The sequence below is a fragment of the Odocoileus virginianus genome, unplaced genomic scaffold (genome assembly GCF_023699985.2).
Source record: "Odocoileus virginianus isolate 20LAN1187 ecotype Illinois unplaced genomic scaffold, Ovbor_1.2 Unplaced_Scaffold_7, whole genome shotgun sequence".
In the NCBI taxonomy this organism is placed as follows: domain Eukaryota; kingdom Metazoa; phylum Chordata; class Mammalia; order Artiodactyla; family Cervidae; genus Odocoileus; species Odocoileus virginianus.
The window spans coordinates 1,029,574-1,055,808 of NW_027224269.1; the positions used below are offsets into that span (position 1 = coordinate 1,029,574).

A 26,235-nucleotide genomic window follows, 5' to 3' on the forward strand; every position below is an offset into this window, starting at 1 on the left:
TTCATTTGTTCAGCATGTGGTTGCAAGGATATAGGGAATCACAGGCTTTGGAATGCCTCTCTCCATTAAGACAGGGCTTTAGGATGCTAGAGGCCTTTGTTGGTGAGCTTCTACATCTAAATCTCTCAACTGAAAACTCTCTTCTGAGTCCAGCATTGGAGGTGTTTTGTTTGCTTCCTCACAGTAGAAATCTTCCCGGGATGGTCACATTGATGCCATTCGTTACGTCACAGTCATGCTTTCTTCCATGATGTAGTTTTCTCAAAGTCCTTTTACTTGAGAACTTATAAATGCTTAGCTTTTATAACTACCTCTTAATTGACTACAATCATTGAATCTACATCATCTGTGTTAATACAAATTGGACCTTATGATAAATCATCATTTTTCATTTTGGCCTTGAAAATCCTCTTTCCTTTCTGAATGCTTTTTTTAAAACACAAAGTATAATAAAGGAATCATTTCTATAATTAATGTTGGCAATAATTTTATCACCTACATAATAATCATCTGAGAAGTTATATTCAGATGGCATTTGGGATATCTATGGCTGTGGTCCTTAAAATCAGATACTAGTTAACTTTCTCTTCTGCTTTTTGCCCTTTGGCCAAAACTAACGAAATAAACAAAAACAGAACCCAAACAAAAATGTGATGACCAAGGAAAGATAATGCTACTCATAATCAAGGGGGAATCGGCACGTCAGTACTTCTGGCATTTCTGAGCACTGGAAAATTCTGAGAGAACACTAAGCAAAGAAGAAAGCTGACAATGATCAGGATCACAGAATTAGAGAAACCTTGGGCAGAATCACCCTAAATAAATAACCCTTGACAGATCAGAACCCTCCCAGCTTCTGAGGAAGGAAATCTACAACCTCACATAGCAATCCTTGGCAATGTTATAAAGGGCCCTAGATGGTAAGGCATTCAATGTTACTCTAGACAGAACTCTAATATGCTATGCCAAAAGGTGTTCTATAAACCCCAATCCATCTACTTTTGGAAAGCAACTAAAGTATATTTTGTTTATGCAGAGATAAAACTCTTTACCCACAATAAGGAAGTAAGGGACTTTGGAAAAATTTTCCTCTGGTATGTCTGGGTTCACCTCTCTTGCCAACAAAAATGTCATCAGGCATTTCACAATCCACAGTAACATGCACCACAATACAATAGAGTGAATCTAATGGAAAAGAATGATATTACCCCTAAGGAGTCTTGGAGATCTAGGTAGGCAGTTAAGCCTACCGCCACTACTGAGGAGACTGGAAGCTTCATCTTGGAAGAAGGAAAAGGTGAGAAGAAAAAAGAAAGTAAGAGGAGAGAAACGGGACAAGAGATTGAGAAAAGCAAAGAATCCAGAGTAGTAAAGCAATACTATAGAGCAATAACTCAGAAGCCCTAGAACTTGGGTCAGCACCTCACCCTGCTTCTCTCAACTGCCAGGATCACTGGAAATGTCACTCAGTCAAAGAGACTGATTCCAGTGAGGAATTCAGAAACAACTGTTTCAAAAGGCTTTGTCAATGGGAAGCAAAATTTCCCTTTGAGTATAGTCATTAAGAAATAGCAAATATGAACTCCAAGATGAAATAGCAGGACTGTATCACAAGGTCTTCTGACATCTGCATTTCGGAAACTGTCACAAACACTTTTTTTGTACATGACAAGTGGACCCTTAGTTTTTATAATGCATGTGTGTATGTAGGTACACATACAAAAAGGGACTTTGCAAAAGGAGATGAAAGGCAGATTTTAAAAATAAAAGCAGATTCTCACAAAAAGAAAAAAAACCAAGTCAGCAAAATTATACTATGCCATCGACAGAAAAAAATGAACATAATTCTTATCACTGCTACTATTAAGGCTGTATTCTTGAACTCACTCCCTGTTCTGATCTTGAACAAACAGGCAAATAAATCCGCATGTCCAGAGTTCAATTATTTAGACAACTTATTTTATGGCAAAACCCAGAATTCATCAAAACTGGCATCTTTTAATGCTAATTCTAATTAGAACAAGCATTGCATTTTGTATGCTTTCCAATTATGCATGAGAAAAGTCAGCATAAGTGTCGTCTCTTATCATAATTATCTGTTTCTAATTTCAATTTTGGCTATGACTTTGCACTCAGTGATGTAAATGTAACTGTTCCTGTCAGATGAAGATTAATTTGATTTAAGCCCTCTTTGTTCTAATTATATATTCTATTTCTGCTCACTATGCAACTTTCTAAGCCACATCTGTATTTTATCACAACAATGGGGAATTCCTTTAGTATTTAAAAGGCAACCATAAGACTTCTTTTTGGCATCGTTATGACAATTTTCATTAAGCCTTTGCCAAAGGATTTAATATTTCAGCTGACTAATCTACAGACTAATGTAATTATTATTTGAATATTAAAGCATGAACTTTTCTGAAATGAAGTCTTTTAAAAGTTATTGCTCTAATTACTCCCTCCACTCCAAGGAAAACCTTCTGGCTGTTAATTTATTCCCTGAGCAAATTCCTTTATTGGGTGATACCTTGCATGCCATGCTTCTAACTGGCATCACTATAGACAGGGTGGTAAAAATTAAAATTAATCACTTGGGTATCAAAGCTATGTATCTGGAGATCCGGAACCTGAGCATCACTGCATTCATCCTCAATTTCTGTTACTAATTTCCTGCTTTGCTCTTTCATAAGCATAATCAGGTGGAAAGAAATGGAAGACAGCAAATTAGACCTGTCATAAGGTCTTCTCATTCATTCAAATTAGAAACCATTTGGGGTGTGGCATCATAAAAGAAGGACTTCCCTCGTGGATCAGTGGTAAAGAATCTGCCTGGCAATGTAGGAGACACAGGAGACTCAGGTTCGAACCCTGGGTCAAGAAGATCCCCTGGAGAAGTGAAATGGCAACCCACTCCAGCATTCTTGCCTGGGAACCCCATGGACAGAGGAGCCTGGCAGGCTACGGTCCATGGGGTCACAAAGAGTCAGACATGACTGAGCGACTAAACAGCAACAATCATAAAAGAAACACCAGTTCTTGGATTCAGTGACAGGCTTGAATTTTAACCCTCCATGAACATGTTCTACACTTATCTCAGGGACCAGGGTTTGGGGTTTGGGGTTTTACTGCCCGAGAAAATCCCAGGAGGTAAAACATGCAGTTTTAGTAAGCCTCTTAACCTTCTTCATCAGAGGGCAGACTGAAAACCACAATCACAGAAAACTAATCAATCTAATCACATGGACCACAGCCTTGTCTAACTCAATGAAACTATGAGCCATGCCATGTAGGGCCACCCAAGACAAACGGGTCATGGTGGAGAGTTCTGACAAAATGTGGTCCACTGGAGAAGGGACTGGCAAACCTGCTTCAGTATTCTTGCCTTGAGAATCCCATGAACAGTATGAAAAGGCAAAAAGATAGGACACTGAAAGATGAACTCCCCAGGTCGGTAGGTGCCCAATATGCTACTGGAGATCAGTGGAGAAATAACTCCAGAAAGAATGAAGAGACAGAGTCAAAGCAAAAACAACACCCAGTTGTGGATGTGACTGGTGATGGAAGCAAGGTCCAATGCTGTAAAGAGCAATATTGCATAGGAACCTGGAATGTTAGGTCCATGAATCAAGGCAAATTGGAAGTGGTCAAATAGGAGATGGCAAGAGTGAACGTCGACATTTTAGGAATCAGCAAACTAAAATGGACTGGAATGGGTGAATTTAATTCAGATGACCATTATATCTACTACTGTGGGCAAGAATTCCTTAGAAGAAATGGAGTAGCCATCATAGTCAACAAAAGAGTCCAAAATGCAGTACTTGGATGCAATCTCAAAAATGACAGAATGATCTCTATTCGTTTCCAAGGCAAACCATTCAATATCACAGTAATCCAAGGCTATGCCCCGACCAGTAATGCTGAAGAAGCTGAAGTTGAATGGTTCTAGGAAGACCTACAGGACCTTCTAGAACTAACACCCAAAAAAGATGTCCTTTTCATTATAGGAGACTGGAATGCAAAAGTAAGAAGTCAAGAAGCATCTGAAATAACAGGCAAATTTGGCCTTGGAGTACAGAATGAAGCAGGACAAAGGCTAATAGAGTTCTGCCAAGAGAACGCACTGGTCACAGCAAACACCTTCTTCCAACAACAAAGAGAAGACTCTACACATGGACATCACCAGATGGTCAATACCAAAATCAGACTGATTATGTTCTTTGCAGCCAAAGATGGAGAAGTTCTATACAGTCAGCAAAAACAAGACAGGAGCTGACTGTGGCTCAGACCATGAGCTCCTTATTGCCAAATTCAGACTTAAATTGAAGAAAGTAGGGAAAATCACTAGACCATTCAGTTATGACCTAAATCAAATCTCTTATGGTTATACGGTGGAAGTGAGAAATAGATTTAAGGGACTAGATCTGATAGAAAGAGTGTCTGAAGCTCTATGGATAGAGGTTTGTGACATTGAACAGGAGGAAGGGATTAAGACCATCCCCAAGAAAAAGAAATGCAAAAAGGCAAAATGGCTGTCTGAGGAGGCCTTACAAATAGCTGTGAAAAGAAGAGAAGCTAAAGACAAAGGAGAAAAGGAAAGATATACCCATTTGAATGCAGAGTTCCAAAGAATAGCAAGGAGAGATAAGAAAGCCTTCCTCAGTGATCAGTGCAAAGAAATAGAGGAAAACAATAAAATGGGAAAGACTAGAGATTTCTTCAAGAAAATTAGAGATGCCAAGGGAATATTTCATGCAAAGATGGGCACAATAAAGGACAGAAATGGTATGGACCTAACAGAAGCAGAAGATATTAAGAAGAGGTGGCAAAAATACACAGAAGAACTGTACAAAAAAGATCTTCACGACCCAGATAATCATGATGGTGTGATCACTCATGTAGACCCAAACATCCTGGAGTGTGAAGTCTAGTGGGCCTTAGAAGCATTACTATGAACAAAGCTAGTGGAGGTGATGGAATTCCAGTTGAGCTATTTCAAATCCTAAAAGATGATGCTGTGGCAGTGCTGAACCCAATATGCCAGCAAATTTGAAAAACCCAGCAGTGGCCACAGGACTGGAAAAGGTCAGTTTTCATGCCAATCCCAAAGAAAGGTAATGCCAAAGAATGCTCACACTATCACACAATTGTACTCATCTCACACACTAGCAAAGTAATGCTTAAAATTCTCCAAGCCAGGCTTCAACAATATGTGAACCATGAACTTCCAGATGTTCAAGCTGGTTTTAGAAAAGGCAGAGGATCCAGAGATCAAATTGCCAACATCCAATGGATCATCGAAAAAGCAAGAGAGTTCCAGAAAAATATCTATTTCTGCTTTATTGACTATGATGCCAAAACCTTTGACTGTGTGGATTACAACAAACTTTGGCAAATTCGGAAAGAGATGGGAATACCAGACCATCTGACCTGCCTCTTGAGAAACCTATATGCAGGTGAGGAAGCAACAGTTAGAACTGGACATGGAAAAACAGACTGGTTCAAAATTGGGAAAGGAGTATGTCAAGGCTGTATATTGTCATCCTGCTTATTTAACTTCTATGCAGAGTACATCATGAGAAACGCTGGGCTGGAGGAAGCACAAGCTGGAATCAAGATTTCCGGGAGAAATATCAATAACCTCAGATATGCAGATGACACCATCCTTATGGCAGAAAGTGAAGAACTAAACAGCCTCTTGATGAAAGTGAAAGAGGAGAGTGAAAAAGTTGGCTTAAAGCTCAACATTCAGAAAACTGAGATCATGGCATCAGGTCAAATCACTTCACTGCAAATAACTGGGGAAACAGTGGAAACAGTGGTAGACATTATTTTGCAGGGCTCCAAAATCACTGCAGATGGTGACTGAAGCCATGAAATAAAAAGACACTTACTCCTTAGAAGAAAAGTTATGACCAACCTAGAGAGCATATTAAAAAGCAGAGACATCACTTTGCTAACAAAGGTCCATCTAGTCAAAGCTATGGTTTTTCCAGTAGTCATGTATGGATGTGAGAGCTGGACTCTAAAGAAAGCTGAGCACCAAAGAATTGATACTTTTGAACTGTGGTGTTGGAGAAGACTCTTAAGAGTCCCTTAGACTGAAAGGAGATCCAACCATCCATCCTAAAGGAACTCAGGCCTGAATTGTCATTGGAAGGACTGATGCTGAAGCTGAAACTCCAGTACTTTGGCCACCTGATGCAAAGAACTGACTCATTGGAAAAGACCCTGATGCTGGGAAAGACTGAAGGCAGGAGGAGAAGGGGACGACAGAGGATGAGATGGTTGGATGGCATCACCGATTCAATGGACATGAGTTTGAGTAAACTCCGGGAGTTGGTGATGGACAGGGAGGCCTGGCGTGCTGCAGTCCATGAGGCTGCAAAGAGTCAGACACGACTGAGCGACTGAACCGAACTGAACGGAAAACATGCAGTATAATTTAATTCAGCAAACATTTTTTGATTGCTCAATACACTACCAAGTACTAGAAAAATCTTTACCAGGAAAATACAGGCAAATCTACGTGCCTTGAGCCTGTAAAATGCTTTGAGATTCTCAATACCCCAGAAGATTTTTTAAAATTAATATCTGTTGTTTTGATTATATAAAATATAAAGTAATTCAGCAAAGCACGTTCAGATTTCAAGAAGTAAGCTATCCAGAAAAGCTTCATCAGCCTGGGGTGTGAAGGTCAATGACTTCATGTCACATGCATTTCTATGTGATATTTTACAAGTTCAGTCTTGTTCTGTCACAAAATGTAAGGCTGCTTGAGAAGATAAACAGAATGACATCAAAAAACAGAAGAAATATAGACAGTGGGATTAGATCAAGATTAAGTAACCTACATGCTTTCTACAAAAGTCCGGATACTCACTCCAGGGGCTCAAAGAGGAGGAGCTATTTCCTGGCAGCCAGAATAAAGAGGGCTCCCAAGAGGCTTGGAGATGCAGAAGATGCTGACATGAGAACCAGCCAATTAGATACTCAAGATGAACCTTTTCTTTACACAGAGAAACTTTCTTTCCTGACTGTTCAACAGCTCATGCCTAAGTGGCACCATGATATGCTAAACTGTACCATGAGGTTCTTAATTGGCAGACAAAGGTGTCAGGAGCTAATGAAGTCTAAACTTGCATAGAACCATATCACTCACTTTCTCAGTCATATACTAATACATTCAATGGTTTGTCATCTATTCATCAAACATGGCTGAGTTCTCCTGTGCAGCAGACACTACGCTGAGCACTGGGGTAAACACAGTGGAAGATCCAGGTTTTGTTCCCACTCCATGAAGACAGTGATAGTATCTGCTGCGTTCACTGTGATGTTCCCAACACACAGCACAGAGCCTGGCATAGAATTAGGGCTCCATAAACACGTGTGGAAGAAATCAATGAATGAGTTTAGAGAGTCAGTGAATCACAGGAAGCTGAACTAACATCAGGGCTTGAACAGAACTGGAAATAGCAAGAGTGAGTTCTTTCACTTGAGGAAATAATGGAAGAGGCATTGGGACTTTATTTTGACAGACAGTTGAAGGGTGTACAGTCACAATCATTCAGTTTATTTATAACTCTGTGTCCCCATCTCCACCTATTATAGATACAGAGGAGTAAGCTATGAGTATGATGACTTTTTCTCCAAACAGCAAAATACCAAAAAATATTGATAGTTTAAAAATATTTTAAAAAATAATACAGAGAAGGAGAAATATTATATGGCATCCCTTATATGTGGACTCTAGAAAGAAATGGTACAAATGAATTTACTTACAAAACAGAAAAAGACTTACAGGCTTAGAGAACAAACTTACAGTTGCTGAGGGGAAGGGATAGTTAGGGAGTTTGGGATGGACATGTACACACTGCTCTATTTAAAATGGATAACCAACAAGGACCTACTGTATAGCACAGGGAACTCTGCTCAATGTTATGTGGCAACCTGGATGGAGGGGAGTTTGGGGGAGAATGGATACATGCATATGTATGGCTGAGTCCCTTTGTTGTTCACCTGAAGCTATTACAACATTGTTAACTGGCTGTACCTCAATACAAAATAAAAAGTTAAAAAAATACTGCAATCCCTAATGTTTCCAAATAGCTAAATATTTCAAATGTAGTTGAAGCTATAACCACCCACACTTTTTTTCCTTGGGAAATATTTATTTCTGTGATTTTAGAAAAACAATCAAAGCCAATTTATTTGAAAGTACAAGAGCAATAAAACATTTTTTAAAAAATTTTCTTATGGGCACCTGTTGTGGGCTTGACCCTGAGGATACAAGAGGGAACACAACAAGTACCACCCACACTTTTGTCCTAACATTGCTCTTGATTATCATCACAAATCCAGGAAGGGGCAGGGAGATATAAAGCTGTTTTCAGATCAAGTAACTGAGGCCAGAACACACAGTGTTATTCCCATGTAAGACTATGCTTTACATTTTTCTTCTAAGGCTGCATGGATGGAGGAAGAAACATGGAAACATCCAGAAGCAGAAGAGTTACACCAAAATCTTCTCTTGGCAAATAGAGGATCTTAGGTTCTATAACTGTAGGCTTGGCACTGCGTGTCAGCTTAATATAGGCATATCGAAAAAGCCTGAATATTTATATTTGGAAGACATGATTTCAAGCTTTAATAAGAGCTGCATATGCTATTTACTATATTGACAAACTCGCCAATGGTGCATTGCTTAAGGCACTTTGAAAATGCTCTAAGCGTTCATTCAAGTTGGTGAAGGGTATAAACTCAGGGTGCACTCTACACATCAGAGTATTTTACTCTTTTGACATACAGAAAATTTCCAATTTATTTTCAGGGATTTTGCTTCTTCTCAACAATACTAACAGCCGGCCCTGTCATTGTGTGGTAATTAAAAGAGTCCGTCCAGCTGTGAGTATGCAGTTGGCACTTAAAGCCTCTCTCCCTGTTGATAGGTGACAATGACTGAAGGCCATCTTTCTCCCTGAGGACATACTGAGAGACTCTGTTGAAAGCCAGAGGAAATGTTTGTGAATTCTGTCAGAAAAGAAGGAAGAAAGGCGACATCTCTGATTCACTCTTTATGCTGCTTTCTGTAATTAGGCAATAGTGGTGGGAATTAGAATTCTTTCAGAGAAGGCCCATCAGAACTCCACTTTGGCTTCTGAAACAGTTCCATTCAAGGCTGCCTCCCAGTCTTCAAGAGGTGTGTCACTGTTTTCATTCTAAACCCTGGCTTGGGGAGGGCCTAGTTTGGTTATTAAACCTGGTATACATGTAAATCCATGGCTGATTCATGTCAATGTATGACCAAAACCACTACAATATTGTAAACTAATTAGCCTCCAACTAATAAAAATAAATAAAAAAATAAAAATAAATAAACCTGGTATATTAGGTAGGTCTCAGCTTGGGAGTGAGTGACTTTTCCAATCAGCTGAAAATTCCAACTATTGTGTATTGGAATGAAGAAAATCACAGATGGCCTAGTTTCCATGTTTTGTTTTTTAACTTTAATACGCTATTTATTATTATGGAAAGGGTAAAATTGGCTGTGGGGCATATTGTTTGGTTAGAAAAATGAATAAGCTCTTTCAGGTGAATTTTCCACCCTCTCTGCTCTCTACCTGTGGCTCAAAGCACTGACGTCAAGAAATCCTCTTTCAGAAACAAGGGGGAGCTCTGCAGCTTGCGTTAGTCAGCTGCTTCACGGGTTCTTTCACGAGGCACCTGAGAATCGATGAAATTGCTGGATTCACTTGGTGGGACAATGATTTCTCATCCAAGACAGAGCATGGCTTGGGTTTCTCATAATCACAGGACGTAGGGGAAGTGAAGTGAGACCCAGAATCAATGTCCCTGAAGCGACTGGAATCCATTTATGATGGATATAGGGAGGATCAGGGGCGTTTCCTTGAACAAAACTATCTGTAGGATAATGTAATGATCCTTCCATCCTCAAACCATAATGAAAAATGTCTCCACCGTCGAGCTCCCCTTCTGTGATTTGGAATCAACACTGTGCACACTGCATTCTGTTATTACAATAATGTCAGCTAAGAACGATGGCAGAAAATATTACTTTCAGAACCACATTGCTTTTCCAAACACATTGCGCCCTCATTGTCACACTGTGTTCATTCCTTCTTATCTCAGTAACAATCCTTGAACTCTGTTCACAATATTTCTTGAGGAGCCAAAATCCTTCATTCTTTCTGGTTTGGGTTTCAATGTGGCCTTTGGTCATAGTTCAAAAGAGATAAAATAGGCCCCAGAACCCATAAAGTCATGCAAATAATTAAGTCCAGCATAAAAACTTTTGAAAGTTCCTGAAGGAGAATGGGTTATAATTTTGTAAATATCTTCAAGGATCATGTGAGCCAAGACAAAGACTCTTCAACAGAAATGTACCTTTCTGGAAGGGCTCTCTTCACATGACAAACCAGCTGTCTGACATTTCCAGGATCCACGTCCAGTGACCCAGTGACACCAAGGGAAACAAGGCAAACAACTAGTCTGCTTTCTCTGGGACTATCTAGACTAGCATTGAAAATGCAGAACATACCTAGGACATACCCTTCTGCCCAGACATACCCTCCTTCCCTGGCAGCAGGGGCTGAATCACTGCCTGGGCCTAGGCTCAAGTGGCAAAAATAAAAAAGTATAGGATGTTCCTATTTTTGAGAGACACCCTATCCACAAAGCTTTCTGAATGGCAAAGATTCAGCCTTATACGCTGGAACAGCTCCAAATGCATCAGTTAATAGCTAACAGAGAATTAAGGGAAAATATTTTGGAATAAACATTTAGAAACTCCTGATAATCTTTAAATTGCCAAAAGAGCAAAACTTTCCAGGTGATGCTAAAAGTCTGCAAATAACAAATGCTGGAGCAGGGTGTGGAGAAAAGGGAACCTTCCTATACTGTTGGTGGGAATGTAAATTGGTGCAGCCACTATGTATGTGTGCCTATGTGCTAAGTTGCTTCAGTCGTGTCTATTTATAACACTAAGGACTATAGTCTAGTCTATAGGCTCCTCTGTTCATGGGGATACTCCAGGCAAGAATACTGGAGTGGGTTGTCATTTCCTTCTCTAGGGGATCTTCCTGACCCAGGGATTGAACCCACATCTCCTGCAGCTCCTGCATTGCAGGCAGATTCTTTACTGCTGAGCCGCCCTGGGAGCTGGGAAAACAGTATGAAGGTGCCTTAAAAACCTAGAAATACAGCTACCATATGACCCAGCAATACCACTCCTGAGCATGTACACTGAGAAAATTCTAATTCAAAAAGATACATGTATCCCAATGTTCACAGCAGCACTATTTACAAGAGCTAAGGCATAGAAGCAAACCTAAATTCCCATTGACAGATGAATGGATAAAAAAGATGTGGTGTCTATATGTACAATGGAATATTCAGTCAGTTCAGTTCAGTTCAGTCGCTCAGTTGTGTCTGACTCTTTGCGACCCCATGCACTGCAGTACACCAGGCCTCCCTGTTCATCACCAACTCCCGGAGTTACTTAAACTCATGTCCATTGAGTCAGTGATGCCATCCAACCATCTCATCCTCTGTTGTCCCCTTCTCCTCCTGCCTTCAGTCTTTCCCAGCATCAGGGTCTTTTCCAATGAGTCAGTTCTTTGCATCAGGTGGCCAAAGTATTGGAGTTTCAGCTTCAGCATCAGTCCTTCCAATGAATATCCAGGACTGATTTCCTTTAGGATGGACTGGCTGGATCTCTTGCAGTCCACTCAGCAATAAAAATGTTCATAACCCCTGATCCAATAATTCCACTTCTAGAATTTTATCCTCTAGGAAAAAAAGCCAGACCTGCATAATACTGCTTACTGAAGTTCTATTTACAATGCTGAATAACGGAAACCTGAAGCAGGAGACCTGGGTTCAATCCCTGGGTCTGGAAGATCCCCTTAAGAATGGAATAGCTAGCCATTCCAGTATTCTTGCCTGGAGGACCCCATGGACAGAAGAGCCTGGCAGGCTATATATAGTCCATGGGGTAGAAAAGTGTTGGACATGACTGAGTGATGAGTCATCACAGTCAGACTGACTGACTGAGTGACTAAACAACAACCATGTTAGGAGCATGACATAGTAATCTATATATGTGCTTAGCCATGTCCAACTCTTTGTGGCCTCATGGAATGTAGCCTGCCAGGCTCCTCTGCCCATGGAATTCTTCAGACAAGAATACTGGAGTATTGGAATAATAATAACTACTATTATTATTCCAACAATAATGGAATACTGGATTGCCATTCCCTTCTCCAGGGCATCTTCCCATCCCAGGTATCAAACCTGCATCTCTTGTGTCTCCTGCATTAGCAGGTGGATTCCTTGCCACTGGCACCACCTGGGAAGCCTGAATCTATATATTAACATATTGTTTTCTACTTAATATTGCATGTATGCTGTTCTAAAATTTAAATATCTGTGTGTGTGTGCTTAGTCGCTCAGTCATTTCCAACTCTTTGTGACCCTATGGACTATAGCCTGCCAGTGTCCTCTGTCCATGACATTCTCCAGGCAAGGATATTGCAGTGAGTTGCCATTTCTTCTTCTAGGAGATCTTTCCTACCCAGGGATCAAACCTGAGTCTCCTGTGTCTCCTTGTATTGGCAGACTGATTCTTTACCATTGAGCCATTTGGGAAACCCCAATATGTATATATTACATGTGTATTATATATACATGCATATGTATGCATGCATATGAAAAAGAGAAAGTGTTCGCTCAGTCATGTCCAATTCTTTGTGACCCCATGGACTGTAGCCCACTAGGCTCCTCTGTCCATGGGATTCTCCAGGCAAGAATACTAGAGTGGATTGCCATTCCCTTCTCCAGGGGATCTTCCTGACTCAGAGATCTACCAGGGAAGCCAATGAATGCATATGCTGGCACATATATGTATGTATATATGTGTGTGTATTACATGCATATTATATATACATGGGACTTCCCTGGTAGCTCAGACAGTAAAGAATCCACCTGCAATGCAGGAGATCTGGGTTCAATCCCTGGGTTGGGAAGATCCCCTGGAGGAAGGCATGGCAATCCACTCCAGTATTCTTGCCTGGAAAATCCCCATGGACAGAGGAGCCTGGAGGGCTACAGTCCATAGGGTCGCAAAGAGTTGGACATGACTGAAGTGACTTAGCATGCATGCATATCTATATCTATATTTATATCTATATCTATAATGGAATACTATTCAGTCATGAGAAAGAAAGAAATCCTGCCATTTGTGACAACATTGATGGACTTTGACAGCATGATGCTAAGTGAAATAAGACAGAGAAAGACAAATAGCACACGGTATTGCTTATATGTGCAATCTGAACGATAAAAAGTCAAACTCATAAAAAACAGAGTAGAAGAGTGGTTGTCAGGAGCTGGGGCTGGGGAAATAGAGGGAGTCAAAAGGGGACAAACTTTCAGCTATTAAGATGAATAAGGTGTGAGGATCTAATGTAAAACATGGTGATTATAGTTGATAACACTACTGTATCACTGAAATTTACTAAGAGAATAGAACTTTCTCATCAAAAAATAGAAAACTACAGAGATAAATATTTGAGGTATGGATGTGTTAATTGACTTGACGGGGGGAGTCCTTTCAAAATAAATATGTATATCAAATGATTGTGATGAATATACACCTTAAATTTCTCATAATTTTATATGTCATACCTCACTAAAGGTGAAATAAAATTAAATTTGAAAGGAAAAAACAGAATGTGTAAATTGTTTTTAGAGGAACAGGACAGGAAGAAACTGAGAAATGATGGAAATGTTTATGGCATAGACTGCTGTGATGGTTCCATGGTTTATACTAAACCCTAAACTCATCAAGTTGCATACATTAAATATGGACTGCTTTCAATGTGTCAATAAAATGGTTGAAAAATTTTTGTTTAAATAATTGAATATAGTACTGGCCACGCCAAAAAGTTATATCCTGAGGCAATATTGTCATAGAATAAAATTCCCTAAGTACGCAGAATGGAATTGGAGGGGACAGACTTCTACAGTTCGATTTCTTCCTATTATTCTTCCCTTTTGGAGGACAAGAACTCAAGTATTCAGACCCTTTCATTGAATACTATGTACTTATGCAATGACTCCCTGACATTTCTGAACATTCACTGTGACCAGGGTCAGTGGGTCAAATGGAATGATGAGAAGTCGAGTTCATTCCTTGTATTTAGTATCTCAGTTTCACATGAGGGGCGCCCCAAGTGGCTCAGTGGTAAAGAATCTGCCTGCCAGTGCAGGAGACACAGGAGATGTGAGTTCAATCCCTGGGTCAGGAAGATCCCCTGGAGAAGGGAATGGCAACCTACTCCAATATTCTTGCCTGGAAAATCCCATGGACTGGTGGGCTACCGTCCATGGTGTCACAAGATGTTAGACATGACTGAGTGACTAAGCACCTAGCACCAGTTTCATATATGCTACTTGCTTTCCAAAACTGTAACTTCCAAGAACAGACATCGTGCACAGCTGTCACATGAGCCTCAAAATATTCATTCTCAGCCATCTAGATCTGATCAGCCAGAAAGCGAGGAAGCTTTCACCGCAAAACATTTGTTTCACTGATTTTATGTTTAAAATTCAAAATTATACTTTTGGTCACTATCCCCAGGCAGGTTTCAATACTATTCAGACATGGTGAGTAAGTACTCAGATTCACTAATATCAAGATAACATAGGGAAATAAGTTAACTTTTTAATTGTCTTCTTTTTTATTTCCAACAGTTCTTTATTAATTATAAAGGACACAAATAACCACTATCACATGAAATGTGAACATCCCAGAGGCATCAAAGTCCGAAGACTCATACTTCACCAGCTAAGAGGCAAGCATAAGTAACTCTTGCACACATGATCCCAGTTCAAGGTACATGGCACAACGAGGAGACGTATTTACTGTACTCATCTAACTGTTCTTGCTGTCTGCCAGCTTCAGCCAGCTCTGTTCTTTGGCCGAGGAAGCTCTATTTAAATGGTATATAAAACCATACAAACCATATGGTATGGTATATAAACCATATAAAACACAGGTAACCTTTTGTGCTAAGTACTTCACAAGGTTTATTCTGTGTAATCCTTACTGATCCTCTAAGGTAGGTGCTATTATTATTCCCATTTTACAGATAATAAAATGAGACTCAGGGTAATTAAATATCTTGCCCACAGGAGTATGAGGCAGCCCCTGGATATAAATTCAGGTTGTTATACTCCAAAGCCCAGTATATTCTAATCCTCTTACACTGCTCCTCACTGATACAGGCCCGCTCTTTCAATATTTTGTCAAGCCCAGTACCTCAAACTTGTAAATAATCACTAATCATAAACCTTATACCTAGTCGATATTCCAACTTCAGCTGTTTTGCTTTACTAATTTTGCTTGAAGGAGCAAAGGGCTCAGATGACCAATGGCATGTTTGTTTCAGGGAAAGTATTTGGGAATTCCAAGCAAAATTTAAGAAATGTCCCATAAGATGGCTTGGTAGACACAAGCGGACAGAGAGATGGAAATATACATATATGTGTGTGTGTATACGTGAGCTTCCCTTGTGGCTCAGATGGTAGAGAACTTGCCTACAATGAAGGAGACCCAGGTTTGACCCCCGGGTCAGGAAAAGAGGATCTTGGAGAAGGAAATGGCAATCCACTCCAGTACTCTTGCCTGGAGAATTCCATGGACAGACGAGCCTGGCAGGCTATAGTACATGGGGTCACAAGAGTATGATATTATATATTATTTATAAAATATAAATTAATAATATATAATATTTTATATAAAACCACCAATATAATAATTAATATTTATATACTTAATAATACATTATATATAAGTATTATTTTACATAAACATATACCCATGATTACAAACAAATACATAGATATTTCACTATATGATATTTTTAACAATGCTTACATATTTTGGATACTGTTGTTAGAAAATTCTAAATACTTCCTTTGCTTAAAGAATAAGATGCTGTCACTGTGGTACTGTGATCTTACTTCAGACTATCTGCAGATGTGCAATGACTTCCTCTGTCTTTTATGTTTTCTGTCGAGAAATGTGGCCCATAGAGTCAAAAATCAAACAACATACAATCCCAGCTCACTGTAGAAGCCGTCAACCCCATTAGTTTGTGATTTAGTGTAACTTGAACAGGAACCTCTCAGCTATTTTGTTAAGGAACAAATACCCTGGGATCCACAGCTAGGAGGTCAGACCCAAGGCTCTGATTAAGATAGATTGGGAAAAACAGAAATGTTTTTCTGTAACTAAATATCATAATTAATCACAGACAAAGCCTTGAACTGCCTCAGCATCACAATGATTTCCAAACAGAACTGGAAAAAGTAGTTTCAGTCATGATCAAGACAGGAGTAAATATATAACATGGAAAGAAGTGATTGAAAATGAGAGTTTCTGGTGTGAGTGCAGGTAAAACAAGAACCTGATGCCAAGATGGAAAGCGATCAGGAAGTTTCAAATATTAATCTATCCCCTTAACTTGCTCTGACAACTGCAAAAATGTAATCACCACTACAATCAACATGAAAAACCCCATCTCCAAGCTTGAACCCAATCAGCATGTCCATGTCTTCATCAGATTTAGCCACAGCCCATAAAGATGCTATGGGGACAGCCCTGTTATTTCATCATAATTCTTTGTATATTTCTCTTAGCCCTCCAAATAGATTATGATTTCTGGGATGAGGGGGACAGGGGTTAACATATTATTCCTCCTGTATTCCTTAATGGTTCATTTAAATTGAATAGTTTCTCAATAGGAAAGAAAAGGGCCTCTACTCATGAGAAGTTACCACTTTTCAGCCCTTTTACACAACCACTTCAATGAAGGCTAATGGTTCCCTCAACAATGTATAACCAATACACTAAGGCTGAATAGATTTTCTAACAGGACTCCATCCTACTGGTTCTGGGAAAGGAAATGGGGGAGGGACAGAGCAGAAAGAAGGGTCAAAGCTGACTCATTCCATTAGCTGGAATCAAGAAATGTCAGATGTTTGGATCCATACAAGGAGCCCATAAACAGCCCTTGGATCCTCAAGGCAAACAAAACTTCTTCCCATCCCCCGCCCTTTTTTCCCTCCTTTTTCCACCACCACAAGAACTGATATTTTGTGATTTCCAGTCGCTTCAGAGATAAACCTCAATTTTTAGGGCGTTATCTTGAGGGGTAGGAGAGGTTTAAAATCCAGAAGATAAGATCAAGAGTATTCTGGTCCCCAGACTGTTACCATGAAACTCCTTCTGAGATCTCCAGGGGTTTTGATTTTACAATGGCTATTTCTAAATAACGGGTATACATATGAGGGCAATTCTCAGGCCAAGGGCATGACCCTGATGGTCTTTGCTACAGGGAAATTTATAAAGAAGAAAAAAAACAGATACCAGCTCACATTTCCCAGAAAAAAAAAAAAAACTTTTTAGAGATCTGTAAAACTAAATCAATTCCCCAAAGTTCCTTAGGACTCTAAGAAGCCAAACACAATTATTGGTAATTAAATGTTGAATTAATGCTTATTAAAGTTAGCTTATTAGATTAATAGAGACAAAAAAAGCCTTAATGGTATGGCTGCTAGTGTGTATTGCATATTATATGTAGGATAACGAGGGCTCGTATAATCAATGTGTATTGTACATTAGTGCTCTTTTATAGGATTTGGAAGATCATTTGACTAGGTCCAGTGATTTTGGAAGCTTACAGCTGTGCTTTCTGCTTTCCTGGTCTACTCTTGATCACAGCCCTGATTGACTGAAAGGGAAGATCTTGACCAGAAACAGAAGGCCCATATCGCAATATTCCTTCAGGTGTGGGGGGGAAAAAAAAAGGAAAAAAAATTGGTAAAATATAGGGCCATTTTGGAGTTTACACTATGTACATTTTAGCTAGAAACATTTAGGAAGATTGGAAGATGATGACTTTTCCAGAAAGAGTGGGAAAGATGTTCGAAAGTCTTAAGTGGCAGACCAGGTAGGAACGGCTTCCATGGAATTTAGAGCAAACTGTCAACATGGTGTCAGTGATCTAGGAAAAAAATTTTCAGTTCAGGGCATTGTATAGACCCTCAGAGTCCACTAGCTATCCCAGTCATAATCAACAATGACAAGGGGCCCTCTGCCACCTGGTAAAATGCAGGATACACATTGGCATTCCAGGAGACCAAAACGGACACAGCACTGTCTTCCCTCAAAAGACCAATGTTGATGCTTTGCCAACCAAAGAAATCAGAAAAGCTATCACAGGAAAAAAAAATGTCAGATTAATGAGATAAATAAAGATGTGCCACAGCATATAACACCGGACACATATGTGACAAAATCAGCTGGGCCCTGTGACTGGGAGGTGGCTTCCTAAGTCCATTTAGGTTATTGACTCAAAAGTTTCCTCCAGAAATATATAATTGTGCATACAATTTACTCCACAGTGTATAATTTTCTGAGTCAAAACACAAACTTAAAAATAGCCACAGAACTATCAGAGCAGTTACAATTCTCGGATCCTTTTGAAGAATTTAAACTAGCATTATCAACACTCAGAGGCAGTTATTTTTGTAAAACAAGAAATAAAGGACATGTTTCATGATTTCCAGACAAGGAAAAAAAGATTATGCATACTATAAAACTGTGGACTTGAGTGATTCTGGTAGAGTTTAATTTTATCCTATTTCCTCCCCCACAGACCAACAGCTATGGCGCCACATCACCCCCCAGGTCTTAGCGCTGAAAAAGGAGAAGTGAGCCTTACTAATGGCTGCTCAAGCGCTCCCGACTCTGGCCTTTGCGTCTGGGCACAGGGGGCGAGGTGTCCTGGGAAAGGAGAAGCATCGGCTGCGACGGGACTCTGGGAGGAGAGAGGGGATTTGAATGTTGTTAAAAGGTACAGTTTTTAAGAAATGGAGTCGATGTCTACAAATCCTCTTCTTAATGAAGAAATCATTGAGAAGTTCTTGGCAGAATGTCAAATCCTGCATTTAAGAAGACAATTAAAACAGTATAATGCAAAAACTATAATTAGAAACATATCTGTGCAAGTAACACACTACTTTTCTTCTCTGCCATTAAAAGAAAAACGGGAATTTTTGCCAATGGTCATTAGGGTCTTCACCAGATAATGTTGCCTTACTGAGGAGATGGTTTTAGCTGCCACAAAGGTTAAATTAAAAAACAGCAAATGCCCCAAAAGGGCTATGTCCTTACATCACTGTTTAAATTTTCACATAACATAATTAAATCAGGGGCGTGTTGTGGCTCGTTCAATACTAATGTGACCATGACATTCTCTCACTTGAAATACAGGGTTTTTTTAAATTGGGATGCTATTCAGGAATAAAACTAGATGTGCAAACTCCATAGTTGTTAAACGAGTTGTTTGATCCCCCAGTGGTTTGACTAAATTGCCCCCTTCAACCTGCCTTCCTCACTCTACCCCCTTCCCCTACTCTCTTTCTTCTACCTATAAACACTGAGAAAGCTCATCCTTGGTTCAAGGAACTGTGCTGAGTACTGGACATATGGAGATCGGTGCACAGTCTAGCAGTGGATAAAGGCTAGAACTCACAAAGTCCATATAATGACTCGTTGGCTCTGTTGTATTTGGAAGGCGGCTATGAATTAGTGGAGAAGAAGGAGTGAGAAAAGTACACGCAAGGGCCTGGACAGTGAACAAACAGATCATGGCAGAATCCAAGAGGGCTCGTTAAGAAGGTGAGGGCTGTCTGTATCACAATTATTTAGACATGTGGCCACCCAAAACGAGATGGTGGCTTCTGTATTTAGAAGCTTCTGCGTCCACTGGTACCCACATAAACAGTGATGCTCAAGTCACATGCGCTGTCTCCCAGAGCCGGCTCAGTACCTTCTCATGCTCTAATGTGCCTTCTCCTAGAGGAAAGCTGACCACACACTGTCTGCCACGGTCAGTAGGGCATCTTAGAGCTGTGCAGAAATGCACCACGAGTCTAGGAATCCCAGTACCACACTCTCACATTCCTGGGGCAATTTTATTTGACAAATACCATGAGAGCATAGAGGGAAAGATCTTACTCTCATATATATCATAATGCAGCTAATGAATTAGCTGTTCGGAAGAGTTGCACATGACTGGGTGACTGAACAACAAAAACAAGGTGGGGGAAAGGACCCAAATGGCTATCCAGCTAATTTATTAGCTGCACAGCACTTCAAATCCAGCATTGTGAACTGGCCACATGTGACCAAAGCAAGTTGGCAACTGCATCAAAAATGTCAGTGAGACTAGCAGTTCTGTACAGAAACTGGCTCTTTCCTTGAAATATTAGGCAACAGTGCTAGTGCAGAATTTTAAACATGTCTGTGCTGTAAACATGATATCTTTATGTACTTTCAATTATGATCTGTAAACACTCGAGAATTGGGAAATATGCATAAATTGTTATACTCGGTTCAAAGAATGAAAATGAATCCTGTAAATGCTTGCCACCAAAAGAGGAGTCAAGGGTATGCTGCTTTATGGAGGCAGATTGATATACAGATATCTCCAGTTCAAGTTGCTCAAGGTCTCTCAGGGAGATGAGACATAGACATTAAGAATCTGAAAAAAATATATATGTATGTGAATGTGTCTATCTATATATATGTATATATAGTGTCTCTCTCTCTATATATATATACACACACACACACATATAGTATAACTGAATCACTTTGCTGTACATTTGAAACCAACACAATATTATAAATCAACTATATTTCAATTAAATAAATAAACAAAAGAATAACAAAGCAGGTTGTGACATGTGGCCTAATAGTGAGTGCTAATAACAGAAACAGAAACAACAGCTACCATTTGCTAAGTGCTTATTGTGTGCCAAGTACTGGGTTCAGTCCTCTACCTCCATTATCTCATTTTTAATTGTTGCAAAACCTCTATGAAGCACTCATTATTTCTAGTTTGCAGCTGGGCAAAGTATGACTTAGATATGTCCATTGCCTTTCCCAATGTGATACAGTAAGTACTTTGTACAACCCAGATTTAAATCCTAATCTGGGGCAAGCAGAAGACAACTGGAAGTGCAAGAAGAGAGTCTTGGAGAGATGGCACAGATCAACCACCTGGTTAAGAGAATTGACACACGGAGAATGAATAAATCTGATGGCTGAGTTTGCTCATGGTCAAAACACTGAACTGATCCACCAGGCTGGGGCAGGGAAAGACACTGGATGACAGATGGGAAGGGGAGATGAGAACAAGCAACATACAGTGTCAAGGAAAGAGTTCTCGAAAGAAGGGTGGGAAATGTTCTCCCCTCAAAAAAGAAAATCAAGAAAGATGAGATAACATAAGGGGTCACTCTGAATGAATATTAGAGGTGTGAGATCCAGCACTTTTGTGAAGAAAGTGCCCACAATGTAAGGAGGGGAGGTGACAGGAGTGAAGGGAGGAAACAGAAAGATTTTGGCTCAGATTCTGTATCAGTATCTTAATTGCTACACTCTTAATCACTTAACCTTCTCAAGCATCAGTTTTCTCATCTGTAAAAGAGGCTTCAATGCCAGCTACCTTGTAGACGCTGTGAGAAAATGAGGAAGGAAAGTGTGCTGCATGAGGTTGTAGAGCATTGAGTCTGGGTTCAGGGCAAGTGGGGTCGCAGCGCCAGCTTGGTCACTCCCACCCATGTGGCCTCGGGCCACTCCTCAGACGCTTCAGGTTTTATAAAGTAACTAGCCTGCCCAAAGTAGGTGCTCAAGAATTGTGGAACAGATGTCAGTATAATTATTAATGAAATTAAAATCTGCAATTAAAGTTAAGTCTACTCTCAAAAAAGGTCAACAAAATATGCAATAAAAACAGACTTGTCAAGCAACATAAATTTCACTACCTTGAACAATTCTCAAGCAGCAGAATGATTACTTTGTGCATAATCTCAAACATGAAAGGCCAATACACATGCAATTCTATTTAGGAGAACAGGAAAATGAAGATGTATTTGTGGCTGAACTTTGGGCTGGGGTTTCCCCTTTTAAAATTCTATGAAGCACAGCTTTTACAGTTCCTCAGAAAATTAGAACAAAAATGGGAGAAACTTTTCCCAAGCCTAAAGGATATTATTCTTGGCAATAAAGAACCATGAAATTAATGAGCTGTCTACTAAAGATCTACCATTAAAAATGTATATGAGAAAACCGGTCTATGCAAACTCCATTCCCTCCACTTGTAAACGCTATCCTGGGAGTTAAACTCAGCACTTAGAAAAGTTCCATTAACTGTTGCAAACTGCCCAGATCTCAGTCAACTGTGAAAGAGGCATTTGTTCTCCCCTCCCCCACCACCAGCCTCCAATGGGAAATGCGCTTTTCCAGAAACGTCCACCGCTGTCTCCAAACAGGGTCCCATGTGCTCCCATCTGCTGACTGGGATGCTCCCTGACCCAACCACCCCAACCCCCTCCCTCTCCAAGGCACAGCACCCATCCTCTGCATAGGATGGATGGGGGCCCATACTATTAGGCCCCACTCACTGCTTACACTGGAAAATGAGGAAATGCTAATGAAATTGCTTTTATGGGCTGACATTCAGGGATGGCAGAAAAGGACGTTCTGGAATGAGTCCAGGATTTGCTCTTCGGGAGAATTTCAGCTCCCGGCCAAAGCTCGGTGGCCCAGTGCACACGTGGGCACACCCATACCTGCACGCACAGTCCATAAAGGTCACCAAGCACTTGTTAACCTTGATGGGAAAAGAGAAACCTCAGGATTTCCTCCCAACAACACTCCGAGCCTCTTGTAAATCATATTCATATTCATATACTTAAGCATTAATTTACATACTTAATTCCTGACAGGCTGACAACCGCAGCCCTTCTCCCCCTCAGTGTAAAGTGAGAAGTAAATTGTTATTCAGTGTATCCGTTACAGTGGTAGTGGCACTAACTGTATTTTATATAATGTGCTATCTGCACAAAGGCAGATAAGAATTTGATTTAACATCCAATTAAAAGCCGTCATTGAAAAATTACTTCAAATAAGCCTTTTATTTTCTTTAATCAGTCTTCAATTCAAGCCTTCCTTGGACCTACTGAACCAAGCATCAGGACTCATGAATTTTGATTAAAAAATTTGAGCCCATTTCTAACTTAAGCAGATTTTTTTTGTTGCACTGTTTGATAGAAATTTAATAAATCTATGAATCCTAGCCAGCATCATTTATCATCTTTTTTTCCGCAAGACTGGCCTATTATACCTAGGCAGTAAATTATGAGGGAACCAGCAAACCAAAACTTTTCAGCCCGTTACTGAAGAAGAGATATAATCACTTGCATTGAACCATATAATTATAGTAGAATATGAAGCTCTGAAACATTAGGTCCTGTTTTGAATATGTAATGTCCATGATTTGAAAGCCTAAAAGATTTCTAGCTGATCTAATATAACTCAGTTTAGCATCATATTAAAGTATTGGTTGTTGATCAAAATAACAGCAAGAAAACAACAACAACAACAACAAAAAACCCCGCAAAAAACAAACTATTCCCAGGCAGAAATATTTGGGATGTGACCCTGGGCTGTGAAAGGCAAATGGAAAACCAAAACCCTTCAACTTCATGCTTTATAGTTCGTGTCTTATATATAAAGGTTCAAACTGTGTCCCTTTCCCTGGCTCTCTGAGCTAACAGATTGGTTTTTGGCATATATGGTCAAGGTTGTACTTGCATCCTTCATACAGTTTTAGTGGACTTAATGTATATTCAAAAATTACTGAAAATTTATATATATATATATATATATATATATATATATATATATAAACCTTCTTCTGGGAGTCAGGAACCACACTGGGCTTTGAGATACAGCAATAAGCAAGACAGGCAATTAAAAAAAGTGACACCTGGGACTTCTGTGGTGGTTCAGTGGTTAAGACTCTGTATTTCCAATGCAGTGGGCACCAGTTTGATCCCTATTGAGAAACTAAGGTTCCACATACTGTGTGGTGTGGCAAAAAAAAAAAAAAAAAAAACACACACACACAAGTGACACCTATAATGTGTGGTAAGTGCTTTATGAGGATACCAGTAAGTCAAGGATCAAGGGAAACTTCTTTGCAAGTGTCATTTCAGCTAGGTCTTGAAGGGTGAGCAGGAGTTCATGAGGAATAGCCTACTTTCCTGCCAACATAAGTTTTCTCAATGCCTTTGTCTCTGCATGTGAATCAGGAAGGCTTCATGGAGAACCATAGGATCACATTCAAATACGTACTTGAATGAGCTTTGTATTTTTCTAAGTGAAAGTTGCTCAGTCATGTCCCACTCTTTGTGACCCCATGGACTGTAGCTCATAGAATTCTCCAGGCCAGAATACTGGAGTGGGTAGCCTTTCCCTTCTTCAGGGAATCTTCCCAACCCAGGGATCAAACCCAGGTCTCCTGCATTGCAGGCAGATTCTTTACCAACTGAGCTATCAGGGAAGCATTCTCTAACAGAAATAATAAAATGTCTAAAGCTTCTCTTGCTTCCAGGAACCCCACTCCTGCCTCTGTCTGCCTCTCTGCCAGCATACCAATGACTACACAGGCTGAATTTCCTTCTTTCCAAACTCAGCCAATCCTTTCACATTTCTGTGCTTTGGTACAATTTATTTCTACCCACTAGGACATCATTCCCCACCAATTTCTACCAGTGAGTTGGCCCTCAGACTTCAAGAAGCAAATCCAGTCTGAGAAACCATCCCTGATGGCAGAGTCCCTCATTGCTTGAGTTCCCACAGCATCCTAGCCATTTCTCTGTTAGAGGGCATGGTATTGTCATGACTCATTTACTTGTCTGTCTTCTACATGAGACAGAAGATATCAGGAATGCAGAATGAATGAATGAATGAAGTAAATCGATAAAATGCCTTAAACCTCTTACTATGCTGTTTGTATGTCAGTGGTAATTTCTTTGTAGAAGGGAAAACACTAGCCTAAATCCTTTAGGCAGGGGTTTAATGTGCTCCAACAGATAAACAGCATTGATCCTTTTAGCAAAACCAACACTCAGATTGATACAATGAAAGTAAGAGAAGGGATTCTGTCTGGCTTTGCAACCTGTGTTCTCTTATTCATCTTCCAAAACACTCTGAGTATAAAGGAAGGCGAATGATGCTATGAAATATTCATTTTTTAAAGGCTTGAGAGAGAAAAGGTTAGTCTATAGCTGAGTGAAAACTAAGTGCCATCTTATAAACACGAGCAGGTATCCAAAGGAGAAAAAGAATTTTCAATGAAAAACCTATCTGGTATTCAAGATTAATGAAGAATATACACAGAAAGAAGACTATGTTCCTCGTCTGCCTATAGCACCATCACACGCTACTAACAAAGAAGCCATTTCTACTGATATTTCTTCACTTTAAGCTTTGGCTACTATTATTTTACATTGACAAGCAATACAGTGCATGCTTTTTTCCCTGCCAATAAAACAGCTTGACTGTCAGCTTATATCTACTGGTTCTTAGTGCATATATAGGCGGGCTACAGTCCATGGGGTCGTGAAGAGTCAGACAAAACTTAGCAACTGAGCAACAACAATTGTTATAGACACTGCAGGCCTCAGGATTTAAAGAGATGAGAACAGTAAACATAAGAGTCATATAAAGGCACTGGTGCAGGAAGTCTGGGTTAAGTTTCAAAATACTTTTAAAAACATTTGCCAAAGTCTTTGTTTCATTTTTAACCAATGGACATTTCAAGTAAAATAAAGTCGATATGTTGCTGATCCATTTTAAATTAACTCATCAAAATGTTTTACAAGAAGCCAAGAAGCACTTGACTTCTAAAAGAAATCCAGGGCAGGGGAGGGAGGACGGTCCATGGAGCAAGTGGTGAGTGGAAATTAGAAAACGTCTTCCACTTCCCCATATATACCTATGGAACATCAGATGCTCACATGTAGTCAGCCATTCATTGTCTGGAATACGATAAATGGATAACAATTTTAGAACTTGTAAGTCTGGGGAGATCAGTTAGTCCAAATCTTTAGACAGTCCAACATTTTATTTATTTGTTTGTTTATTTTTTGGCAGTGCCATGTGGCATATGGGATCTTAGTTACCTGATCAAGGACTGAACCTGTGCCTCTGGTGTTGGAAGCATGGAAACTTAACCACTGGACCATCAGGGAAATCCCAAGACACTCCAATGTTTTAGAAAGGAAGGCACA

The 26,235-nt window shown here is 39.9% G+C and overlaps 1 protein-coding gene across 8 annotated transcripts in view; it reads right to left on the reverse strand.

Annotated features, from left to right (window-relative positions):
- Nucleotides 1-26,235, reverse strand: part of AFF2 (ALF transcription elongation factor 2) — a 531,908-nt gene that overhangs the window by 246,618 nt on the left and 259,055 nt on the right. For 6 of the 8 annotated variants that reach the window (XM_070462657.1, XM_070462655.1, XM_070462662.1 and 3 more), the window contains one exon: nucleotides 18,810-18,905. The exons of the other annotated variants lie outside the window; for them this stretch is intronic. In XM_070462657.1, the coding sequence (XP_070318758.1) occupies nucleotides 18,810-18,905 (96 nt within the window). The remainder of the gene's footprint in view (nucleotides 1-18,809; nucleotides 18,906-26,235) is intronic. 8 annotated transcript variants of the gene reach the window in all.